General features: G+C 41.8%; 1 protein-coding gene across 1 annotated transcript; it reads right to left on the bottom strand.

Moving 5' to 3' along the window:
* Positions 1-241: 241 nt before the first annotated feature.
* On the bottom strand, positions 242-27,343 carry LOC137915979 (syntaxin-1A-like). The gene is made up of 10 exons (XM_068759101.1): positions 27,314-27,343; positions 19,644-19,721; positions 15,447-15,546; positions 9,127-9,201; positions 8,026-8,099; positions 7,498-7,606; positions 4,739-4,812; positions 4,512-4,646; positions 2,573-2,683; positions 242-319 (listed from the first exon to the last, which is right to left on the bottom strand). The coding sequence occupies exons 1-10, from the start codon at positions 27,341-27,343 to the stop codon at positions 242-244; spliced, it is 864 nt and encodes a 287-aa protein (XP_068615202.1).
* Positions 27,344-27,869: the final 526 nt, after the last annotated feature.

Genomic DNA, 27,869 nt, shown 5'->3' with positions numbered 1-27,869 from the left:
GAGGATTGACTTTTTGGAAACGTATCTCAGACAACACTCAAATAAACAGTTTGCAGCACCACACTTACAAAATAGTAACTCATGCGAAAAGACCTCTGGCCCGAGGCCTATGTAACCCACCTTGTGCTAAACATGTAATAGATTACATGCATTCATGAATACGGGAAACTTAAGATAGGAATCTGTTGCGTTTCGCTCTGCTGTGTGTTTGTGTGTCTTTTAGTGTGAATGTGGTGGAAGACTAGGCTAGTGTCCCCCCAACGATGGAGGCAATAACAACTGCCAGAATCACACAGCATATGATAATAATTATTTTCTTCTATATATATATGAAACAGATAAACAGTTATCCAAGGCAGCAAACAGAGAACGGAGAAAATATGTTAGAAATAAAGGAATACATTCTGAAACATTAGAATGATAGGAACAAAATGCAGTTTGAAAGAAATCCTGAATGTCTCAGTGCCATGTTGATTTGATTTTTAATGTCATCTGAAGATGTTGCTGGAGTTTGACAAAGGTTTATAAGCATTTCCACATGTTCTACTTCTGAAAGCCACAAATCTCCGGCTCCTGCATTTTGTTCACACCATATTAAACATACAGACAATCACACAAGTCATGAATATGCATTATCCTCATATTTAAAGCCACTGCATATAAAATATGCTAGTCCTCAAAGGCGCCATCTAGTGCTCACAAGGATGCAGACGGAAGGCATGCACTCCATCCCAAAATACATGCAAAGTATAGCTTCATAATTCAGCGACATTAATTTTGAGTATAAAATATAGACAGTGACTTTAAAATGAAGGAAACCTGTACAAAAATGTTTATGAGCATGCATTCCTCCATCTGAGTTCATAAACAGACCATGTCCAACATTTTAACCCTCAATAACCCAACTAGTAAAGGAATAGTTGGGTTAATTATCTGCCTTCAGCTGTTAGAGGTGAGGATTGATGCCACAATCATATATGATATTTTGGATTGCAGTGGCACTGACAATGCAGTAATGTGTTTCCTTCAGAGGTACGTTCAAGACAAAATACTGACTATTTCCATCACTCCTCTCATCTAACAAGACACAAGAAAGCAAATAAATGTATTTATTAAATGTATGTTTTGAAAAACAATTTTGTAATCAAAACATAGCCAGGGTTCTCAATGTTAGATATGACTGTATTTGAATGGGTGACTACTTTGACTATTACAGTAGTACAGAAGAACATGCAACAAAATGTGAATCATGACACAAAGAGACGCAGCATGAATTCGTTCCACAAGGTTTTTGAGAGTTTGCTTTAGAAAAGAAAATGCATTAAGAATAATTTAAAGGTTAAAAAAAAAAGGCTGGGAGAGACTCTAATGACCCCAAGGGCAGTAATACAAGCCCGTTTCCTGTTTCTAAAGCAGGTACCGACTGTACTGTCCATTTGAAATGCTGATCACATGGCCCTGAGAAGAAGAATTCACCTCCTGCCCTGTTTGCTCTGTAGGGATTTCCTAACTGAGTCCAACTGCGAGGGAAATAATGAGGACAGTCAGACATGTTGCAACACAGCATCCTATCAGGATCTTCTTCTGGATGGAGAAAGATGATGGAAAACAAGGAGGGCAAAGAGTCAGACAAAGATTCAGTCGCTTGTCGGATGAGTAAGAATAAGAGAGATAAGGAAAGACAGAAACTTCCTTGATTACGAGGGGAGAAAATCATGTAGAAGCCTGTTGGGGTGATGCACGAATTTACTCTGCCTTTGAGTGATATTCTAATTATCAAACAAGAGATGGCAGAGTTGCTCCACTGTGGACAAGATTGGAGAAAGAAGGATGGCCATTAAAGCAGCCGGTGGATTTATGCTGCTTTTACTGAGTTTTTTCATATGCCTTTTTAATTAGCTTTACAGACTCACCAGCCTGTAATTTAACTCGTTTAAAATCTAACATCATACAATATGTGAAACTGAATATTGTTTGTTAATGCAAGACATGGTGATGCTGGTTTCATCAATTTTTAGGATCTGGCACATTTTTCAGTCGATCCGTTTGCTGCTTTCTCTGCTGCCACATGGAATGGCACACATTTTGAAATCATCTACTGTGCAGGATGCTCAAGGCTGGAGCCAGAGGCTGGTAAAATTAGCTTAGCTTAGCACTAAGACTGAAAGTAGGGGGGAAACAGCATGCCTGTTATCAGAGATAATAAAATGTGTGCTTAACAGATTACCTTCTCTCACTCAGCAGCAGGCCATTTTCAGGTGTGACAGCACTGCCCAGTGCAGTCGAGCTGAGAGCTAATTGGTTATTGTGACAGTTCTCAATGCTATCTGCCGATAGCTGGAGATTCTCTCCTGAAGGTGCACCTTGTTGGGAATCAATGCTGTAGAATATGCCATGTACACACACCACAGATGTTCCACATGCAGAACACATGACAGGCGAGCATACACAGACACTTACACTGAAAAATGTAACACATGCAATGCTTCTGAAGACACCCATTACTTAATGCTGTCGAATGTTTGTGCACATGCATTGATTGATTTTTTCTTTTTTTGCATGTGTGACTCACCCTCCGGGCTTTACTCTGGTATTTAACCGCCTTCTTAGTGTCTGATACCGCCCTCTCCACATAGTCTACAGAGTGCTCCACATTGTACTCTATGCGGTCTATCATTTCCCCCTAGGAGAGGTTAGTTACAGAGGAGGAGTGGAAGACATGCGGGCAGGAAAGAGAGAGGGATCCAGGTATGGAAATAGGAGGTGGGTGAGTGGATACAGATGGAGAGGAGGTAAGAAAAGGGGGAGGAATAATGGGAGAATGGGAAACAGAGATGGAGGAAGGAAAGTGGAAAAAAAGAGAAATAATGAGTCACTACGCAGAATATGTGCATCTTGCATCTCACCCGTTTGCCAGTCTTTTTAATCTTTTTGCATTTTGGGAAGCCCTCCTTAGCCCGCTCCACATATTCGTGAGCCTCCAGCACCCTCCGCTCAATGTTGTTCACCAGTCCGCCCTGCATTAAGGCAAGAGAGGCGGTCACTGTCTTGGTAGTGACAGCAGAAATACACCCAGACCCACATGCAAAATCAGCGTTAACCTCATTAAGTTCAAAATTTATCTAGAGTCTGATGAAGATTTATCAAATTGTATTCTATTTTTCTGCAATGCGGCCTGACTTCATACAATACTTAAATATTTTATGAGCCTCTTCGTGAAATACGTAAGAATGAGATACTAACGGCTTAACATTTTCCTTCTGACTGAGAAAATGTGGGGAAGCATCAAAAGTAATTACTGTACACATATTTAAATCAGTTTCAGTCGCCTGATATGCAAACTTAAAGGATCAATCTGTGACTTTAGAAGAAGAACAAACCCTGTATCAAAGTGACGATTAAAGTCAATCAGACTTCATGCATGCACTGCAACAATAATTAAAAACAAAATTAGGAATCTCATAAATGATTACCTTTCTGGATTGGAAGCGCTGTTCTGTTTTCTAGAGCTTAGAGTCATTACGGTGGGGACAATGCCATGTTGCAGAAATGAAAAACAGAGGAAAAAGAGAGCGCAAAGCTGAAAGTGGCTAAATAGAATTAAATAAAACTGACTACAAATTATCTGGAAGGAAGAGTTAGTAAATAATTGTTAGTGGATTTATATGCATTACAGCAGACAAAAGTAAATGCAATACTTGTGAATTAGTCGACACATAACAATGTATAACTCCTACAATAAACGATGAAGAGGAAGCCTGCTGATGGATTGTGTATGATTGTAATTCATGTGACTTACAAGCAATAGTTTACATTCATGAGTCATTCAGCATTTATTCTTATTAGGGAAACACTTGATCCCTCACATAAGCAAGGCCTAAAGATCTTCCTGGAGGTCGACACAGACGTATGAGGATTTGTTACCTATAAGATTACCCTGGGTAAGTGTGAACTTAACCATCTAAGCTTTAAATAAATGTCTGGCTTGGTTATAGTTCAATAATAATAATAATAACAACATAGTGTTTTGATGCCAATTTGAAGAATCAGATAGCAGATTTTCCACTCAGCATGTGAACGCTGCATGTTAATTATGAATAAAGATTGGCTCAATGGCAGAAATCCCAAATATAAACAATCAGCAAATTCTAATTGACTGATCTTTAAAACGATAATCATCTCTGCCCCAAATTCTGTGTACATTTCCAAAGATATTTTGTAAACAGACAAGCAGCTGCTGCTGAAAACATCACCTTCATCCAGGTGTCTAGGCTCGAAGCACAGCTTCACTTGATGCTCTACAAGCGTGTGCGGTTTTAGCATCATGACCACAGAGTGCAACTAAAATTTGAATTCTGAATGTCAAAACTTGGATTGCAGCTCTTATCATATTGGCAGATGGATTTGTGGTTTATGAATGAATTCAGCATCTGTGAGTTTGTTTCCTGGTGCATTTGGCTGAGCCCCAAACCCCACAGCTGGAGGAGCTGAAAGCGGATCGACGTTTGCACCTGGCTCTCCACCAGCATGGCCATGTCCATGAACATGTCGTGAAGCTCTCTGATGCTGTTCTCCAGCTTGATGATTTCATTGTGCCGTGTCTCGATCTCATTCATCGCTTGCTCTGTGATGTTGTCCATAATAATCTAAGATGGCAACGACAGAAGGATGGGGCCACACAGGAGTAGAATTAGATTAGAAACCTGCTCTGTATTGATGGGTGCGCGGGTTCACTTACCCCAGAGGTAAAGATTGCGGGGTTGTCGCTCTCCAACATGCTCTCCAGCTCTTCATTTGTTGTGTTTCTCCCAGCTAAAAGGGCAAACACACATTTGGTTAAGACACCCGTCAGAGTAGGCCTTGATTAGAGTTAGTACGTGTGTGTGTAAAAAAAGGTCGGGTGTGCTGAGGATTTAGTGGCATCTACAACACCCCACATGCCACCCTCCCCTGTGAAAATGCAAAGGGTCATGTTTGTTGTTGGATTGTCCTTTCTGGGCTACTGTAGAGACATGGCAGTGCAAAACGATAGGCTCAGTGGAAACTAAGTGTAACCCTAACCTGAATGTAAGGCTTGTTTCAGGGTATTGAAAACACAACACATCTTAGTTTCAGGTGATAAGTCACGAATGAAAAGATAATCCTGAATATTATACCCATTTTCTCGCCTTAATTTCATACACAGTTGACATTTATGCCCAGACAGCGAGCATTATAATTGTAACGCTAATGGTTTTAAAGGTTCTCCGAAGAGCAGATGAAAACCACAACCGGCAGCAGTAATTAATCTCTCCTAATCCTTCATGTCTGTCCGAAGCGTAATTAAAACAAGACGGAACTCATTTTCTCTTTTCTCCATGTCATTTACCATGGAACATGAACATTCACTTGCGAGTCATGTCTAATCCAAACGTATTATCTAATATTAAACCATGAATTTCAGTTAGCGGTCAAGTGGTCGGAATATTTGATTACCTTGTTTAAGAATCTGCTTGTGCTCATGAATAATTTTTTTTGCAGCCAGACAAAGAGAAGGGATAAACCACATTCTGCACTGTGATCAAACCCCTCTGATGATAAATAATGCCTCTATCATTACGGTAAAACCTACCCTATTGAACAGGGTCAGAGGCGGAGTCAAAGGACACAGAGAGTCATGGATAATCATGAAACATAAAAAAAAATGAAACATAAGACACTCTAGCATTAATTACCCCAGCCTATCTTCCCCCACCACACACACACACACACACACACACACACACACACACACACACACTCTGGCTGTTTTAAAGCCTGACAGCCTTTGAGGGAGGCTCTTTTTGTTACCATGGAGACCCAAACCCCGAGAAGCCTAACATGAAACCAAGAAGTCTCACTTCGCCCATAGCATTTATGGCCTGTTAAATCATTCATGCTATGTTGCTACCAGTAGCAGCATTATTTCATTTCCATTGCTATAGAAGACAAATGAAGTGAGATCCTCAAGAAGCAAAATCAAAGGGAAGTGACTTTTAGGCTTCTACTCGCTGCAGTTTAAAAATGAATATATTTTGGAGAACAAGTGCAATTTTTTTTTGTCTGTACAGAAAATATGCCAGATTTGTTAGGGCTGATGAAAATACAGTTTATCTTGTTAGCTATGCAGGGGAACATGTTGAAACATGCTGACGGTACGTCATTGAGCTGCTTTCCTGTTTCTTCAGTTTTTGAATCCAGAGTCCGACAAAAGCATCAATACCATGAGACCAGAGTGTGTTTCCCTCTGTGTGTGACACACTCTTATCGAGTCCCATTAAAACAAGTCAAAGCGGTTGACACAAACCGGACACAACTCTCTTACCACATTATCTCAAGGGAACTCCATTCTATTGAATTAAAATAGATGACACACAATTTGGATGAGGAAAGCCACACTGAAGCCTCACAATCTTGACTTTAACACTATTAGTAAAAATCAGTCGCAAAAAGTGAAGCCAGGCGTGTGTTTTTGTGAGGAGAGTTTGTCTTTCGATTCAGCACAGTGACAGCACTACGTTCTTTTGAAGCATATAAACCTGTAGCAGCGTCTGATCTGAACTGAAAGATGGCCAGAGGAAATTGCAATGACGCCAAGTGTATAACACAGGTGTTCCCTGCTCGCCTCTGCTATTACCGCCAAATAAGTCAAATGCATTTCTGCAACTGTGCCTTTGTGTATATGGTGAGTAAAAAGTGTTTTGTTATAACTCTTCGGGGCAGCTAGAAGGAGTCCCAGCCGCCTGGGACTCCTAGCTGTCAAATCAAATCATGCCTGCAGAGTGAGGGGAGCACAAATCTAAGCAGCAACAGCTGGCACGCTTAAAACTACGGGTGGAGGATGGTGATACATATGTGTCTTGGAAACATGTTTTTGGTACACTATATCAAATTCAAGATAATATCATGTTTTTGGTACACTATATCAGACAAATTCAAGATGGATACGTCCAGTTTGATGTGTGACAAACACATTATCCAACACATGGACAGAACCACTGCAATATCACCCGTCCACTTTGTGGAAATATAAATGTGATGCTGAATAAGTAACATGAACCCATTAATGTTTTGGTGTGAACAAGATGTTGCCATAGTGAGGATTTCTGCTGATCAGAATTAACCAGCAAAGACTTAAGACTTAAGCGGTGACAGTAATGCTCTACCAAAAATGAGTGATTCTAATCCTGCAGAGGTGTCGTGATTTTGACACTTTACGATATGATGGAGGATGTGGGGACAGACATCAAAGTATTAAGGCCGTGCTTAGGCTGAGGATGAAAACATGATATAACATAATAGGTAACATGATATTTTTCCTAACATTTCCTGGACCTGGGTTAGGGTTAGGATTAGGGGTATATAGTGAATGTTTAGTGGGTCCTCTCAAGACTTGATGGTATAGTCTGCCAAATCGTCACAAAACGGCAAAATAACCAGAGACTGAGCAGAGCGTTTAGTCTCCCCGGCTCTACTCACTGATCTCCAGCTGTCTCTGGATGCGTCCCTTGCAGCGTTCCCTGTAGTCTGACTGGGTGGTGTTGTATTCTGACATCACCTCCACAAACTTACGAGATAGTGTGGAGTGCTGTAGACGCAGGGAGGAGAAAGAAAGCATTTCACTGCGACGGTAGAAAACAACTGAATTAGTCATTAAAATGGTACGGGAGAGCAGGAGGTGAGCCGGCGCAAGCAGTCATTAAGTGCAGCAGCACGTCCATTCCACGGGGCATTCTAATTCCAAGCACTGAATCCACACGGAAAATGCAAACCAAAAAGAGAGCTGCTCAAAGCCAAGAGTAAAATGACAAATTGGTTTTTGAGTGAGTTAAGTATAACAGTGCCAAATGCCAGCAAGATTATAGCAAACAAAAAATACATTTATGCAGAGTTTGCTTTTTCTAGGGGGAATAAATTGCTATTAGAATTCCTAGAGGACAGCTGGACAATAGGAACTCTACAATATATATATAATAGAATATCTCTACTACATATTCTGAGCTGCACCTGTGTCTTGCGTATCCTCAGATCAGCTGACGACCGGTTCTGTCCTTCTTCTTGCTCAATGATTTGCTGGATACCTGAAGAGATGCACAAAATATAAATTCAACAAGAAGACGTAGCATCACATCACGTGCCACATGATGCTTGTTTCTAATGTGTAAATTCCATTTAAGGACCATAACTTGAATTGAAATATTTTTAAGCAGCAATTTTCAAATCCAATCTACCGCAGGCCACAATAGAGCTTTCCACAAAATTGTGTTTTTACAGGCCTTGGGAAAATGTGCAAAGCTTAAAATCAGGGTCGTAAGTACACTAGAAATGTTCTTTCAATAGTCGTTTCCAGACGCAGCCCACTAGATTACATATTGAATCTCTTAAAAATTCACATTTCATACTCCCATCTTTATAATTTTTGTTTGAACCACTTTAAATTTACACCTCACCTAGCCGAAGAGCATAATAACAGACGAGACCATCAATTTGAAGCATTTGAGATGTTCAATCAGAGACAGACTGACAGAGACAGAGAAGTAAGAGCCTGTTAATTCACATTTAACAGGCTCTGCTCTGGACTTGACTGTTGTCGGCCTCCAATGATTCAAGACAATCAGAGGCATTTTCTTTAGCTACAGCCAAAAATGAACTTATGTCATTTACTACCAAGTCTCCAGCGCTTCTGGGAAAAACTTAAATCCCACTGTGTTTTAGGCACAACATTCCGCCATTCCCACTTGATGAAAACCTCAATTTTAACTTCACTTGACAAAAAAAGAGTATGTATGATATGATCGCATGACAGTTGCTGATTATGCCTCTGTGAAATATTGCATGGTTAACAATGAACTAATTTCTTCAGCTCAAGCAGAAATATCCCTCAGAGGGGAGCTGATATCACAAAATGATTAACCATCAATTAGTTGCATTTTCAAACACATCTTGTTTCTCATCAAAACCTTTTTAGCAATTTGCACATTTCTGACATTTTTCGTGGATATGCAATTATTTGATTCACACAGAAACAAAGGGTTTGATTGACGACTGATGCAGAAAACAATCATTACTTTCAGCTTGAGTAGAAGAAATTGTAAGAACTGTACTCACTCTTTAGTTTGGAGCGTATTTTATTGGCCAACTTCTTGATGTCAGCCATTAGATCCTCCAGTTCTGCCTTAGTTTCTGATAAAGGACAAGAGATGAAGAGGAGACTGAAGGTTTACATCCACCCTAAAGCACCCATTTACAACCTGCATACCCGACAGCGTCAAACAGAATCAATACTGACACACAAGAATGACTTTCGCTCTTCACTCCGGAGCAGTGAATCCTGTCCTTTGCCTTTCTTATAGCGATTAGAGCAGCCTTTATTTATCTGACTAGCCAACTGTCTTCATTTCAACCTGTCTGTCTGTTAGGAACATAACTCAAAAAGATAAGGACGGATCTTGATGAAATTTTCAGGAAATGTTGGCAATGTTACACGGAACAGATGACCAAATGTTGGTGATGACCCAGAAGAGATCCTGGATTCTGAATCACTTTGAAATATTTGTTAACATTGCAGTCAATGGAGCTTCAGAATTTGTTCCTCAATATCTCGGATGATTATTGACTGATGTTTATGAAATTTGACACAGTCATGTAGGGTGGGGGCCTCTATCTCACCACAGAATTTCATCCGGCTCGGGTCCGGGTTGCAGATACAAACTTCATAAGCTAAAAATGAATGGAACTCCCTGCAGTGCTGTTCCTTATGAGGCTGTTTCTGCTTGTTGCCTACTTTTCAGAAAGCTGCGTAAATGACAAAGATGAAAACGGCACTGAAAATCTGCATTATGTGAAGGCTCTTCATGCCCGTTTGAGGCACTTTGAAGACAAAGAAGAGTCCCACACAGCTAGCATACTGAGCTGAAAGCTCATTAACACCACCACCCAGTAAAAAAGTGGATCATCCACTCATATGGCATCCTTTCATTCAGACTGCATTCACATATGCCATATGAATCCTAATCAGCAGCTTATATACCAAATGCTTGCTGACCATAAATCCTCTGACCACCTTGTATAATAACCTAAACTGCAGCAGCTCACTGGAGATAAAGAACCCATTTCACATCGATTAGCAGAGTACTACAAATGTTTAATCTGCTTAACAGACACACCAGTGAACACCAGGCAGGACTAAACAGTGGACAAAGAGAGTTATATTGATGAGGAACAGAAGATCACTAGATCAGGTGTAAGATCACTGGAGCTCGTCTTCTTCTTTTAAAATAGTAAGATGTTTTATTTTTCTTGTGTTGCCATCTTTGCGCCATTTGCATACTTGGACACATCTAAAAAAGATGTGAAACTGTACGTCTATTCAAAGACTACCGATCCTCCCTGTGACCACGGGAACCTCTGGCTGTGAGGTCAGCATCGTTGAAATCACAGACACATAAAAGTCAAGCTCAGCTTTTAACCAAGTGACCACTGAGTGTGTGTGGCTATGTGTGTCAAGGAGTTGGACCCCCCCCCCCATGGTTAACAAACAGAGGGGGCCAACCAGCCTGATCAAGTGTCAATTCAGCCTGGGAAGAGCACGAGTGCAGACACTGATGAATAAAGAGAAGAAGTGGGAGGTAAAGCAAATTAGTGGGCAAAACCGGGGAGTCGGCTGAGCTGTGGCTTCACACCGCATCCCTCTTCCAGACGCTCTGAAATCCAATCTTTAGGTCACACTAGTCGCCATCGTTAAGACTGTGTTGCTATGGCGATATGTGCAGTCAGTCCTCTCGCCTGATTCAGATTGTTTCAAAGTGGTGGAGGGAAAGAGAGAGCGAGAGAGAGAGAGAAGCTACAAGGCAAGAAAAAATGGAGGAAATGTAGAAGTAAGAAGTGTACGGAGAATATATACGTTCCATGATATTTAATGAAAAGTAATAATTTATATGTTTTAATTTGTATCGATCTGCGCCCTCCAAACATTTCTCTATTGAATGATTTTGAATATAAAAGAGTAACACGGAAGAAATCACACGAGTGCAGCAAAACAGCATCGAGAAATGATGAAAGAATAGGCTGTGTGAATAAACCCTAATAATGATGAGCATCACTATTAAAAGGACACAGCCCCTTGAGCTTGTTATTCAGATTTTAATTACGTGAATGTTTTAGGGAGCTCAGTAATGTTTGACAGCTGCAGACAAAGCATGCTTATTGATCATACACACTGGACAGCCTGAAGGGGCTTAGAATACATACAGCACATTAATGATTACACTTTATAGGTGCTGGGAGGAGGACGCCGCTCCTTTCAGTCACTCGGATGAAAACGCTTCTCTAGTTCTCGAGTGAAACTGGTGAAACTAGGGGGTCAGTGTCTGCCTTTCCAATATCTAACTTACAACCATTTATCTTTTCTCACATCTTGCAGCATCTCTCTGTCTCGCTGCTCTTTCTGTAAATGTATTACCAGTCTTTGTGTGTTTACTGCACTTATTGATCGTCTAGAGTCCAGTTGTCTGATGTTTTCAGAGAGGCAGCGTCTGAGCTCATTCCTCAAACAGTACTAATATTTGCTTTCCTGGAAGGATACAGTAGGGACTAAATGAAATGTTTAACCACTAAACGACAGACAGCTCACTCGTCCTTTTCTTTGTGACAGAATTCACAGGTTGACTGCAGTCATGGACTAAAACAGCTCTTTAAAATCTGTGTTACTGACCAGATCAATTTGTATATATAACCTAGGTTTTTAGTTATTAGTTAGTTAATAGTTATTTAATGGTTATTACACTGAATGTATTTTTATTCACATTATTTAATGCTGAAAAGCCATTTTCTTCATGAATGTTATTATTGTTACTCTGAACCTGCGTTACATTTCTGTCTCCACGATCACAGGTTGTCTCTGCTCAGTCTAGAGAACAGAAGGATCTTAAAATTGATTTATCCCTTTGAGGGTGAGATATCTTACCAGGTTTGACCTCTGTTGTACATCCTCGCCCTCGGATGCTACCGCTTCACATTGTGTTAACCTACTTCAGTATGGATATTATTATACCACAGTAAAAAGCAGAGCTTTCTACTATTATTTTATAATACTGCAGTAACTTATTGCAAGGGAGATGTAAGAAGGGAGAACGGCGTGAAACAAAGACAAAAGATGACTGAGGAAGAACAAAGGGAATAAAGAGAGCTGGAGGAACTTAAACAACACTTTTTAGTTGAAGGTGGAGGAGCTTTGGCAAAGAACACCCAGAGAGGAGGCACACTCAGCCAAAATGGCAGGAGAAATAGTAACACTCACAGGCCGCAATTAAAAGCAGCATCTCTAGAGCTGCAAACCGAGGACTTGCAGGAGTCAGAGGAGAGCTGCTCCTCAGAAGCTAGATGCTAAAGATGCAAGCAAACACTCAGCGGTGGTAAAAACAGGCCGAGAAATGCTGCAAAATAAACTTGCGCAATTTTGAGATTGTCAGTTTCGATAAAAACACAGACGTCACTGATAATACTGTCCTTTAGTGAGATTTGGTGACATATAATCCATCACAAATCTTGTTTTGTCTTACATGGATCCTCATTTGTAGTGGATTTTTAATTAACGATGATAACATGTATGTTAAATGTATCCATATATGCAGATAATGACTTTGCTGATAAATGACGTGGCAAAGTGACTGACCTGTGACTAAAAGGAAACCATTAAAACAACATTACCTTCTTGCTGTGAGGTCGATCATGTACAGTCTCATCGATCAAAATAATGTGATAAAGTGCTGCACAAGGTCAATAAACAAACAAATAATGCAATTATTTAATGGCCAATGCAAATTCAATCATACTTCTAAATTTAAAATGCATTTTGCGTCTTCCCTTCCTGCATTAGAGGAATGCGCTCATGATGAAGCATGAGTTCGATACCCATTATGACCCGATGGCTTAATGTATCATCATCACCAACCTACTATTGTTAACTGCCCACACACCAGGCAAAGACAAGCACACACACTCTGAGCATTGCAATTCCTTTGTGGCATCTTCAGCGCTTCATTTAGGGGGGGGGTGGGCTGAGCTGTGATATGGTGTAATGGTAATGTTACAGAGGCCGAGTCTGTGTGGGTATTAATATGGAGCAGTCAGCAAACACAGAAGCATCCCCAGCAGAAGCGGGAGGAAGAGGAGGAGGAATGGAATAGGCTGGGGGTTGAAGTGAAGCTGACCAGGTTGGTGGTAGCTAGGGGGGGGGTGGCACACTGGTAAACTGTGACAGCAACAAGACTCACCGCCTTACAGTGCCATGCTGAGACTTTTTTTCTGCAGACTGGAGAAGTCTCATTCTAATATTCAAACCTGTATGACAGACTGAGAGACCAGATGAGAATCTATCTACTATGAGAGGACAAGTGGGGGAGACTTTTTATCATGAGGGAGGAGATGATGTTTGATTTGAAAAGAGCAAAGATGCTTGAAGGTTCAGAAACTCTCCCCACAGAGAACTCTTGGCGAGCAGCGTCTGAAATTTGATCTGCTTAATTGCATGTCGCGACACATTTTTCATCCTGATAAATGTCCCAGATTTTATTCCACTGCATCACTAGTGGCTGAGACGTTTCAGTCTGTAAACAAGTTGATACTGGAGTTATGCAACTTGCCTGAAAACATTCATCATATATCAAGTGTGAGGAGCACATGCTGTCACCAAAGAGAATGTAAACGTCTTGCAGATAAATTAAATATGAACATTTTCAAAATTAGGAGTTTTAAATTCTACTTTTTTGGATGTTAAAAATATCTATTATAGTTCCACATGCATAATATAAGATGCTGCTCAGAGACACAGGAGCTGATTTGAACAGGATATTCAGGTGTGGCCACAGAGCAACCAACACACTGACCTCTGTACAATGAATGACCCTAACATTTGCATCTGCTGCCGATTGATGTGCACTTATCACACGCACACACACACACAGGGCATTGATTACAAACACAAAAAGCACAGTCAATGGAAGAATTTGTATCTGAAATGCCGCACCTGGCCTAGTTTGTGTTCTGTGTAGTGCTGTGAGACTCATCTGACGCCTGCTGCTGCGATCAGATTGATTATTTTCCAGGTAGGTGGAAGATAGCGAGTCAGGAGAGATTTGTGTGTGTGTGTGTGTGTGTGTGAGAGAGAGAGAGAGAGAGAGAGAGATGCTACTGCTGTGAGTAACATCACCCCTCATGAGTACGGGGTTCCAGATTAATACCGTGAGATACATGACAGACGAAGAGGCGTGAGAGAACAGAGATGGGGAGTAGAAAGAGAGGAGAGACGGATTGTAGAATCTGCAGATAAGGGATCAGAGGGAAACTAATAAATAAGGCAAGCTGAGTTAACAGCAGGGCACGAGGTAAGTAAAGTAAAGAAAATGCATGGGAACAAAAGGATGTTAGACAAAAAGGACTGAGTGGTAGAAAGACAACAGCTGTCAACATCCTCAAGATTGTCCACTTTCCTTCTCAGTCTGCAACAAAAGACAGGCTTTTTGCTTTTGGACAAACTTTCCTTTCATTTCCCTGATTTCTCTTAAAGAATGGAATAATTTCTCTTTCTTTTGTTCACTGAATTCTGACACTATTACCAGGCTATTTGCCGCCAGTGTTAAATGACGGCACAAAAATAGCGACGCGGCCCTATTTCTTATTCTGCTCTCCATTAACAGCTTGTCCGACTCATTACTGAGTCATTGCAGAATAAAATGTTAATGAATGAATTGAAAAATTCGGTTGTTATGGATTAGCTGATGCTTGTGGTCACTGGTTAAATCTATTGCCAAAATAAAAAAGAAGAGTGCATACACCAACCCAACTGCAGATAGATAGATGCCATCATAAAGTCAAATTAGATTTAATATGAAATGTAGGGTCAGTATTATTATTATTATTATTATTATACATGGCTGAGTAAGCATCTCTTATTTTCTCATCTACATCCAGAAGAAATTGTCTGCCTTCTGGAAGACTCCATCTGTGCCGAGGACATGTTGGACTCATTTGCTGACTGTCCTTTGTGTTTACTGTGGCATCATGTGGGGTGTAAGGAATTAGTCAGAGGAGAAATGCAGAGTCAGAGGAAAAACATGAAAACAAAAGAATCTGTTTAGAAAATAGATGGATGAGTGGCTGAGCCTCTGATTGCAACATAGTTCTTCAAACTATTCCCTAAGCGTCATTATTTTGTGACGGCAGCTCCGTCTTTCTCATTCCCAGGCACTCAGCTTGTTGTCCAAACTCTCGTGTGAGTTCAAATTTCCTTGCATGTGTCTCACATACACATTTTGTATTTGAATATTAGCGGTGCCTCGAGTTCCTTGATAGGAAATTTTTCTTCAATGAAAGTCCCAGAATTTATTATAATTTAAAAAATGCCTATAAGAAAATACACACAGCCTTACTCTCATCAGGATTAGGTGAAGCAAGGATGGCACTGTGCTTCCTCTTCACCTCCTCAACCTTCTCTGCCAGAGATTCGATATAACCGCGGATCTCTTCTACCTGTTGAGAGAGAGAGAGGGAGAGAGTTTAGATCCCCTCACTGCTGATGGAGGAAACACCACCGGTTGTTAGTCTGATAAAGAAAAGATCAACAGTAGCAGAAGGAAGCAGGTTGAAGTGGAAGAACACACAATCACAGCTATGACTGGAGTTTATCTAAAATACAGCTTTTATAAATCACAATTGACAGTTTTCCATTTCTGTGTGCAACCTGTGAAGCAACTATTGATGGGCAATGCACAGAGGAAAAAGGAGTTACACTTCACACATGTGGGCAACTGAACATTACACCCATATTTGATCGTTGAATATCTCATTATAAAGGCATAAGCATTAATCTGCCACTTTAACGGCCTCCGCGTTTCCTGGAAGACTTGCCATTAGGATTTGGAGTATTAGCTGCAGGGATTCATTTCCATCCAGCCAAAGGGGCATTAGTGAGGTGGATAAGATGTTGGGTAACAAGGTTCGGCAGACTGTTTGCATTCCAGTTCATCTTAAAGGCGTTGTCCAAACCCCAAAAGAAAATTGACTTAGAATACCGTTTCTTCATGGATCAGGATTTGCACATGCATCGGGGAATATTCACATTAAAAGCCTGAAGACACTTCAGTTGAAGTCTTTTTTTCCCCCACAACAGAACGGGTCAAATATATGCAATAGTTTTATGTGCGTTGACTTTTCATTTTCCCTTCCCCAAAATGTGAACATACATGAACAACTACCCCCCTTTCCCTGAGCCTTTTGCAGGTGTGGAGCCACCAGATTGACTTTGGACAGGTCCTCTGTGACCCCACAGAGATACTTCACCAGCAGGGATATTGTCAAAGTAGTTGAGCTGTCATCTCCTATTAGTATAGAACTATATAGAAAATAACTGAAAACAATTTAATCCGTTCGGGCCGTCCATTTAAAAACATTCAAATCAACGCTAATATTGGGAAAAACTAAAAGATTTCCATTTAAATTAATTATTACTATTATTATTAAAATTTTACTTAAAAGCTCAAAATAATTATTTTTCACACTAAATTCACCAAATGAACCCCAAAACAATATTTCATTAACTTTGCTAAAGAGTCCAGAAAGTGAAACAGGTATTTAATGAAATGAATTATTGATCGACCACCTCTTAATGCCGTACTTTACGGCATCACCTGCCACCAAGATGCAGGTTTGACGTTCAAACCAACCACACCCTCCTCCCTCTACAGCACTGCTGCATCTGTTTCAGACAACAGCTGGACCAGCAGGAGGGTCACATCTGTCAGTCGCTTAATCAGCCGCTGCTTTCATCTCCGTCTGTTATCCACTGCTAATGGTTTTCTCCTCCGCTACACCTGCACCACCCCAGCTCAGCCTGCTCTGTTTTTCTGTCCCCATGGATGCCTGGAATTTGATGTGTCAGTTCAATAACTTTTCTCTCTTTCTGCTCTGTACAACCCCCCCCCCTCAGGTCTCTCTTTCTGCTCTGTAACCCCCTTCTCAGGTCTCTCTTTCTGCGCTCTACCCCCCCTTCTCAGTTCTCAGTCCATACATTAGTCCCCCCCCCCCCCCCTCACATGTGTCATTATTTTCCCATCATCTCTTTAATTAGCTGCTTATTGGATCTGGGTTTTGTTTTTATATAACAACATAATTGGCTCTAGAAGATCACTGGAGACCGACCAGACAGAGATGTGTGTTTAATAAAGAAAGACAGAACGATGCAGAGATCAAAAAGTTATACAGAGAGAGAGAGGAATGCAACCACTCTGTTTCCCAGCGAACCGTGGTAAGACATCAGGCTAATTATATTGTGCATGAGAAAAACAAATCCAAGAGATCAAGCACACGCAGAAACAAATAAAAACAGTGTAATAGTGTCTCATAGGATGACTTATTTTATAACTTTATTCCATTTAAAGACATTTTTCTGTGCATCTATTGTTTAACTGTAGTGTATATAGGAACCTAAATATCAGCCAAATCCTACAGATTTACCAAAGATTGGTAAAAAGCATTGAGGCTGAATTCGTCTTGCTTTTGCTCACTTCATTCTTGCATCATCCACTGGAGGATATTGGAAATGTGTCATGAGCCTTTCGTTGGGACGAAAACAGAACACGTAAGGGTGCTTGTATACATCGCAGAATGTGAACGATAACGATAAGTCTGAAATGTTTTAATCCATTTTCAATCCATTTTTATTCTTCAGATGTTTGTTTTTTTACATTTGGCTTTCTGAGGGTTGTTATTTGTCTTTAGTACCGGTACTCTTATTATCAATTCCAAGATGAGATGAGACAGGTACTGTAGGTAGATAGACAATGAGCACTTCTTACAGATAGAAAAATGGACAATAGATAGACAGATAGATAGATAGATAGATAGAAGTGTGACGTGAGGTTTTGTCAGCCGTCAGATTTGTTAATATTTAATAAAAAAGTATGATAAAATGTGAATCTGAGTAACCTTCAAGTGAAAATTAGGCTATAAAGTAAATATTGATTCATGTTTAATTCGTGCTGTGGAACTTTACAGTCTGATGGGAGATATGTGAGCCTCTATTTCCAAGTAAGACACAAAAGAGCTAAACAGTACAGTGGAATATGGCTTTTCTTATTTTACGTAATTTAAATTGCAGCAAGCTCTTGATTCACATTTGAGTTTTTTGAGCAGTATGTGTTCAGATATCTTTATTGAGTAATAAATGCATCACACGTGGATTTCATCCACTGGGTGTGAATATCATATATTTAACATTTAAATAATAAAAATCAAACTACCTTATTGCATTTTTTTATTAATCTTTTTGTACCTGAATATTTCTCATGAAGGTGATAACATCTACACAAACACATCCACACACACACATGTGGTTCATTGCTCTGCCACAAACAAAATCCATGTCCCACCCAGTGAGGGTGGTGGCCACATTGTGAGTGAAGGGCTGCGGCGCTCTGTGTCCACCGTCTGCTTTCCTTCCACATCGCCACAGAAAGCTTAATGAAGAAGCCCCGACTGGGTGAGAGCCTGATTACACTTTCCCTCCCTCGGCTCCATCCCCGATCTGTAACTCCATCTGTCATATCCATCGAACTATGCCGCTGGCACCTTGTCTGCACACTTCACAAGATCTTTCCTCGCTTTCCCATTTGAGATGGAATCAACAGCCAGATAAAGGGAAGGGATGCATGTTTTATTATCTGGGATGGATGCAAACGATCAGCGGCAGAACAATGAAAGCAGAATCAACGTTGCTCAGAGCTTAACCATAATTAATAAACCCTTACAATACTAGTGAAACACTGAACTCCTTTTTTTTTTAACCTTGGTGGAGATGTTAAAAAAACACAGTTGATAGAAACAGATGAGTTTTGTATGTGTGTACTTGTGTTGCTGTTGTGCAAATTGATGGATACACAACAACTAATATTCCAAGAACTGATGACTGCATCATCAACCGGAAAGCAGTTGGAAAGTTCATTGCCCTACCAATGTCACCGTGTTGATGAAAGTTAATTAGAGATATAAAATCTGCATCTGCGTCCAGGATCTGCCACTAACAAAGGTTCATCGGTATCAAATAACAAATAATCAATCAAATGAAGAAACGCATAAATACAAGACAAATTTTTAGCTATGAGGGATAAAATAAAGATGACAAGGTATATAGAAACCCACCCACCGCTCTCCTCTACCCACTCACCACCACAGACCTGCAGCCGTCATCAGATGATGCTCAAAGCGAGAACAGAAGAATGGATTCCCTGCATCCATAGATATAGAATTTCACGTAACGCACCAGTATAGGAATACGTGAACCCACCAGTGTTGTTACTCAGAGCTGCACAAGATGAACATTGTTGTGCTGCAGAGTCAATAAAAGCCATGTGAAGAAATAAAGTAAAACAATGATCAAAGCAACATTCATGCTTTCAATCACATCATTGTTTCCCAGAGAGAAGAGGCTGGTCACAGAAACCAACACAGCTATATTCTCTTTCAGGAGACAAAGTCAGCAGGTGGATTGGGATGTAAAAAACAAATAAGAGCAATGGGAAAAATAATTACTGAAAGAAAAATTACGGAAGGAGGGAGTGAGAGAAACAAACCTGTTCAAAGAATTCATCCATAAAGCCTTTCTCCATCCCCACGGCAACTTCATCCTCCTCCTCCGTCGTCTCCTTGCCCTGAACAGACAGACATACAGTTAGGACTCATTTTCAAGCACCAAAAAGATCATTACAGTAACTACAGATACTGATTGATTGAATTGATGATGATGATGAAGATGATACTATAACATTGGTCCTGACTGTGATGTCTAATTCAGGAGTAACACAAGCAGGGCGATGCCTCCACCTGTAAACCGATTAGAAACAAGAAACACTTGAGTAATTACAACCAGGGTTTCAGTGATTAGTACGTTATTATTAAATGAGGACCGGGGGGGGGGGTGAGAATACATTGACTTTTACACACTTCAGTCTCCAGATTCATTCACCTGTATTTACATCTTTTTGTTTGCAGGGAGAGTTCTGCATGTCGGGAAATACATTTATCTGATTTGTTGTCGAGAATGAGAAGAAGACAATTTATCTGTACGTGGTCGAATGCGGTGTGTGTTGTCTAGCAGCTATAAACCTCACTAATGAACACTTCTCATTTGCATAGGTTGTGACGCTCAATAATCCCATCTAAGAAGGATTTCCTCTGTCCTGTTATACAGCACGCCAGGCACATATAAGGGGATGATAGTCGCGGTTTAAGAACAAACAAACACCTGCAATTTTTTTTTCCTGCTTATATTTAGCTGCTGAGAGTTATCTGTGTAGGGGGGGTGTTAATTTATCCCGGAAGGTCCTTTCACTTCGGCATTCCGTGTCACACAATTGGCTCATTTGCTCTATCAAATTAAGTGATAGTTCAAAGTTATTGAAACAAGTTTATTTCATTTTTCAAGCGTTCCTATCATCAAATAATATTACAAAGTCCAAAACCGACAACTTTCTGTAAGGGAAAGCTTTTACTCTGATACGTGAGAGCGCACCAAAAGATCGAACCAGCATGACTCTCAAATAAAACAACGAGTTCTTTGTTCAGTGTCGAAAATCAGGAAACATTGGTAGACATAAAGGATCCATTTAAATGTACCCTGCTTACTTCATATGGAACGATATGCAGATTGAGAAAATACAACAACGCAAAGCAAAGTTAAAACGTGACAAAGAAAACAATGAACAAATGTCATCAAATGGGGAGAAGACAAATGGGACAGGAACCAGTTATTGAGAAGAGAAAAAACATCTGAGGGGAAATACACTGTGATCTTATTACCGTTGTCTAAAAACCTAATACCGTACATCGTGACAAACGTCTGCGTGTTATAGCCATTTTTTCTTCCTGAGTTTGGCACAAAATGGTCCACATGGTATAAACTAATAGTGGCTTGGCAATGTGGTGCATTTATAAACTGTATAATATTAGAAACAGAGAAAAAAAGAGGCAACCGTAGCAGCGGGAGGCGAGGAGGAGGAGGAGGAGGAGGAGGACACGCAACGAATCAGAATAAGCTGAGTGCACCAGTACTGTGTTCTGCCTCCACAGAGATGCTGCATCTCCTGCAGCGAGTGGAGGATCGACTGAGTGGACGGGGGGAGAGGAGACACAGCAGTGCACCCTAACCCGCACCTCCCACCTAGATCTAAAACTCCCGCTGAGCCATGAAGAGGCTGAGGAGGACTTCAGTAATACACTCATGACTCAGTCTGCAGACTTGGTTGGACTTGACTGTCCAGAAACAGCAGATGCTCCGAGCAAGACACGCAAACATACACACTCCAGCTGACACACTGATAATATACAACAGACGGACGACACAAAGAGAGAACGAGGGAATATGCAAGCATGTCTCAGGGGAGGTGAAAACCCTCCAATTCCATCTGCCCCTGGGGGTGATACGGCCCGGCAGGAGCAGTGGCCTGATTATGCTGCTTATTGGATTAGAGAGTTTGTCTGGGCACTGTGCCAGCAGGGATTCATCTCATAAAGACAAGAGGTAGTACCTGCACGTCTAGTGCAAACAGTAGGCCCATGAGCGAGGGAGCCGGAAATACAAAACAGACATCTAGTGAGCAGCAGCTGCAGGAAGCACAGCCGATGTCCTCACAGAAGCGAAACGAGGACACGCAGAGTCGCAGAACAATAATGCAAAACTGTGAACGTGTACTTGTATGTGCAATGAAGGGACATCCGGTCTCAGGGTGTGTGTTCATGTGCAACAGAAAGGGGGAGAATACTGTCGGGCACATGCTTTCAGTCCATTTACTGGTTAGAGAATAGGAGAACAGTGACAGACAATTTAAGAAGTGATGGAAACCTTTTTTATTTCGCTTTTGTATTTCCACATTAAAGCAAACCCATTTCCCGCATCTGTATATTGCAGCCAATTTAAGAAGCTTCCTGCAGTCTCGTTCGAATACTAATAAAAATCTGTCAGCTGCACGGAGGAACGCTGGATTGATTATTATAATACAACCAGCTAACGTTCATTCGGAATGTCTCTCTCTCTCTCTCTCACACACACACACAATTGGACATTGTATGCAATATTCACGCTTCCTAAAGTACATAAATGCATAGACATAAACAATAAAATGAAAATCAAAGGTTCCATTTTCAAATTATTGCTGTTCACTGAGTGTGTAAAACGACTTCAGGTTTCAGAGGAGAAGTGAATGAACCCTGATGCAAATGGCTGTGATTGACTACCTTTATGGTGTGAGCCTGTAGTGGCTTTTGAGAATCTGCATGAAGTCAGAAATAAATAAAAAGCCGGATGAGCCCCGTCTGCAACGAGAACAGTTCAGGTGACACATGAGTGAGTATCATGTGGGAGGGAGAGCAGCAGAAGCGCCGCCGTTTCTCCAGCGTGTTTCAGCAACAATGTTCTATTCCTAAAGATCCTCCTCAGTGTCCTCCATCGTTCTCTTTCTCCCCGTCCATCATTCTCTCGCCTCCTTCCTCCAGACTTCATCTTCATCACAGCAGCTGGCCCACACAAACAGGAGTTACCTTTGTCTCCATCTCCCTCCTCACGCCTTCTCTAGATCACATCAACATCCCTTTTTTCAGTTTTCATGCCATGTCCCTCCCATTTCCTGGTCCTGGCAGGAACGTTTTAAACTTCCTTGATCTTCATCATGGAATCTCCTCCTCCTCCTCGTCCATGACTTTTATGTTTGAATCTTCCTCCAGTTTCCTCTCTGCCTTTCAGCCCCGCCCAGCCTCTTGCCTCCCTCACATCCTTTTGACCTTTAGCAATGCAATAATCAAAGCGACGCAATTAAAGCACACCTAAATACAACTTTACAAACTGCACCGCGATGAAAGGTTAAACACTGATGGGATACTAACACACGCTTCCACAAATCAAAGATGACTTTCAAGTCAGAATTCAAACATCTGCAGCCTCCGACTCGCCCAGAGATAACGCTTACTGGCTGCTACAGAGACTCAGATGAGATGAAAGGACCTTTCAGATTAAATAGTGGCTGCTTATTACCATTTAGGCTTGTTAACAAATAATTGGCTGATGGGTAAAGGTACAAGCACCTAAATTACACTGATGAGGATGTCTGGCCTGAGCGTATGGATAGCCAGTGCTCCGAGTCGGATGAATGATTGACAGTCATAAAGCATCAATTTATATATAAATAGATTATATGAAGGGAAAACTGAGACGCTTTCACCGCCGGCTTTTCCCACCCACAAATACGTATGCAAATCGTCTCAGTCGGTAACTCCCTGACCATGAAGTATTATGACAGCACCGATACACCATTAACACATTAATGCTGTAGCTATGGGGGGGGGGGTAGAAAAAGAATCAAGGCAAAGCCTTAAAACAGCAAGACAGAGGAATACAGAAATAAAGATTCTTCCAATCCATTTACATTCACCTTTTAAATGCCAGACGCAAAAAAAGTTTTGTATAATTTCCAAAAGTCAAAGGGGAAGTCTGCAAATTGTCTTGATATTCTGAGCAGCAGAGCTAAATCGTTTTAGAAGACATCATTTTTCATTTCATAGATTTCTATGATTATCCATTGTTACACAGCCAGGAGACAAAATGTACTTCTTTTATTCACAAACACTCGCTTAATGCATCTAATTAATATGTTATATTGAAAGAGATGAATTTAGTGCAGTCATAAATACATCATGATAAATGCATTGACCATCATCCTGCTGTTCTAGCGCTGCAGCTGGACGCCTCGCTCTTTGGCTTCGGCAGCTTTATTTCTGCTCTCAGCAGGCAGCTATTCTCTCTGAAAGCCCAACGTACACATGACCAGCCCCAAAAGGCAAACAGACACAGTTAGAGACAAGCTGCTGAACACAGAGGAGCATTTAGCAGATAAAGAGTCCTATAATTCCCTCAAGGGTTGGTAGGTACCAAAAATAGCACTAACAGTAGGAGTGGATAGCGAACTAAGCATTCTCTGCATCACGACTCCAAATACATGGAGTACATGGAGTACATGGAGTACACCGATGTCGCTCCACATTCTCCCAGATGCATGAATAATATATTCACCGATATGTTTGGGTTGTCAACTTTAAAGGTTCACAACTGCCGAAATGTTATTTTGAGCCAAATTATTGCCTCATGCTGACGGCATTAAGCATGTCCCTATCATAAAGAGACATTAGCAGACACACAGAGTCCTGTGTCAAGGACAGGTCGCAGAAATCCCCAAAACATGTCTGCGAAAAAAGGCACGAGATTAAAAAACATATGACAAAGACAACCCAGAGGTGGTGATGACAGAATTGTCTCCACACCATCATCAGTCACTGGTTTCAGAGCCCGGCACAAGACATCTCAAAGAAGTCCTGAATCGAGCTCTCAATTCATGCTTTACTGTCGAGTGTGAAAATGGTGTCAAGCACGCCAATTCAATGGGCCGTATTCTTACACATTTCATCAGTACAGAGCTGCTATCAGCTGAAACGTTGGATTTAGTGCGACTGTCACGTCGTGCGCTCAGAAAGCCCCCTGGTGAAAGAGCAGATCAGTCACACTCATTGCATGGCTCGTATGCAGCCTCCATGTGTGGAGGAATAATGTGTTTTTCAGTGTATATCCCCTTCTCATGATTAATTGTCACTACACAGGATGATGATGATGATGATTGTCCTGCTTCTTTCTTCCTTCCTCCACTGATTATCATAATAAAGGCTCACCAGTAGAACTAGAAAGCTGCTGGTGTTGCCATCCCAGATGTGAGGTGCTTCCAAAGATTCAAGGCTTCAAACGAGGAAAAATAAAACCTCTGATCCTCCATGATCGGTGTCCAGTTCAATAACGCCTAACGTGGCTTCTTTTTTTTTTTAATCACTGCTGCTGTGCAAGCAGGCAGGATCAGGTGAAGGACTGAGAAATAAGACATAAGAGCGTGGAATTAAGGGGGATAAGAGGGAGACGGATGCAAAGGAAGAACAAGGAGAAAAACTCAGAGTCAATCCTCTACAGCCTTCCTACTAGTTCCGACTCTAAAGCCCGACAGGCAGCCACAGTGAGTCGCCACACAACCACAAAGGGCAGCGTGAGCCGATGCTACCGCTAACAAGGCTGCACAGAGAGGACAGACTGGGAATCAAAAGGAATGTAGGAGAGGACAGGGAGCCATCGGATAAAGCTCCGAGAGAGACAGAGTGCAGAACAATAATGCAGGAATTCAACATTACCAAGAGGGTGAAAGAGAGCGCAGAAATCACGGAGAAAAATCGAGACAAAAGATCAACTTTGATTGATGACAGTCATTAATGTTTCTAATCTGATATAACCTCATCAACATGTTTCTCTTGTAGGTTCCGGGGCATGAACAAGGCTGGCAATCGCTTCTCTGCACCAACTGTCACTAAATCATCTCCCATCCAGCTGGGAGTGACGGGATGAGGTGAGGGGAGCGTCGAGGCCACACAGCCGCTTCACTTATCGGGACTGGCAGTTCTAGGCAGCATGCTAATGAGCTGCCCGAAGAGTACACAGGTGTTGAGCTCATAAAGTAGTGTGCATGTGCATATGGGAAAAATCCTGCAAGCTCACACACATGAGCAAAACTCAGTTTCCTGCCAGAATGACAAACCAACACACGCATGGGAGAGGGAACTTGCAGAGTGGCTCAACAAAATGTGTAGATGTTCACGCTTCATGAAGTCCAGCCGGCTGCAGAGCCGCGTGTCCTCAGGCTGGACGCCCACAGAGGCCCAGAGTCTCGGGAGAGAAACGTTCATGGTTCCCCAAGAACTACTAAATGTGTCAAAAATGATTTTCTTTACATGGATCATGTCATCTAAATCGCTTTAAGCAGATATAACAACTCTGGCACCAGTCCACCTGTTATGTTATGGGTCTCCATCAGTCCTTGCCCATGTCTGCAGCGGTTGCCGTGCCGATAGTCCCCGACACTCCTTCGCCACGCAGGCCACTGATTACCCAGGTCGCTGATTACCCATCACAGAAGTCCTTAAAATGCCTTGGACCCCCCACCAAAGATGATTTTCATTGAGAGATCCAACCCATAAATCCTCCACCACTATAGCAAGACAACGGAGACAGAGGAGGCAAGTGTGCTGCTGCGCGGCTGGTTCCTCCCATCATTTATTAAATGGGAAACAACCCCCCCCTCAATGTATTTCCAAGTGGTGTTATCATAATTGGTGCCACTGTCACAAAGAGAACTGAATCCCTTTCTGTTTTTCTCAGCGTCACAAACTGAGCTGAAGAAATCAAATCATGATCAATTTTCTTCTTTCAATCACCAAATGAAATGTCTTCTGATTTGTATTATTCGGGCAAAATAAGATGTGTGACGATGTGACTTGGGGTCTGGGTCCGAGCCCACCTCGGTTAAAAGTCGGAAGTGTGTTTTCTTCCTGCAGATGGTCTGTCTGATGTTTTCACTTTCCCTGCTGTTAATGCGAGTTGTTCCACACATCACATCCCTTCAGCTGTAATATGCTGCTCAGTCCCACTGGAGCGTCTACATGAGGGCGGAGGAGCTGCTTTACCTGCAGCGTGTTAATAAAAAAAAAGCAATATTAACCTAATGCTAATGGGAAATAACAGCCTGTGACTCGCACTTCAATTTTATTGAGTCTTTATTACCTGACTTGGGCTGCAGACATTTCTCAGACATGAAATATATCGTACCACAAGTGAGTTTAAAAATAATAATTAGAATCAGCAGATTAAAATGAATTTCTGACGACAATTGGACTGACTTTTGTTTGAATTTTCTCACTGAAGCTGATGACAATTTAAGAAAAAGCCCCCAAACTACATCCCTCCAGCACTGGAAGGAGACAGCGTGGCAAGCCACACACACGCGCACGCACGCGCACGCACACACACAAGGGTTGGGTTTTCTTCCTTATGGCCAATTCGTAGCTAAATCTTCACAGAAAGCTGAGGAGCTTTATATTATTGGCTCGTTCTCCTCAGCTTCACTGGACAGACAGACTTATCTCTCTCTCTCACACGCACGCACACACACACACACACACACGCATATAAAGCAACATCAACCTGGTTGTATCCTGTTTTAAGTAAAGCGCACATTAACATGAAGTGAATTCTGCGCCTCCCTTCCTCCGGTCCTAAAGTCGCGACTGTTGCTCCATGCGCGCAGCGGAGAACTCCGGACGCATCATCTAGAAGCGCGTCAGAGTGAAACCAGTGAACAGTGACCATTGAAAATAATCCACAACTTACATGTCTAAGTTCTTGCATGCGGTCCTTCATGGTCGCCCGCTCTTTGATCCTCCCGGTCCCGCTGAGCGCTGGGTTTGAGTCACGGAGCGGCGGCGCAGAGGTCGACGGGATGAGGATGCGCGTCGAGCAGCGGAGAGGCGCTGATTGCTCCCGTCCAGACACCGGGATGGTTGGATCGCTTTCCCGAGGCGGGTGACGCGCACCGAAAAGTGGGGCCAGGCCTTCAGCCGTTAACCCGTTCCACTCCAGCAACTTCCTCTTCAGTGCGCGCCGATTATTGATCTGTTGGAGATGAATCCCGGCTCCTTGTCTAAATCGGTCTATTTGACTGAAAGCCGGGTCGACATGACAGTTTGTTTATCGGCAGAGCAGCTTCAGAGAGAACGCCCTGGTGGTTTGCGTTAAACTTTAGCGCACAGCGACCTCTGCCGTCCGCACGCGCGGCTCCAACCAAACGGAGAAGGGCCCTCAAGCCCCCCCCCCCCCCAACATCTGGCTACATCTGGCTAAAATGACACCTCAGATCGTCTTAGATATTTAGACCAGCATTGAAGAT

Source organism: Brachionichthys hirsutus, unplaced genomic scaffold (assembly GCF_040956055.1).
Source record: "Brachionichthys hirsutus isolate HB-005 unplaced genomic scaffold, CSIRO-AGI_Bhir_v1 contig_956, whole genome shotgun sequence".
Classification (NCBI taxonomy): Eukaryota; Metazoa; Chordata; class Actinopteri; order Lophiiformes; family Brachionichthyidae; genus Brachionichthys; species Brachionichthys hirsutus.
This window is presented reverse-complemented; position numbering and strand designations above follow the sequence as displayed.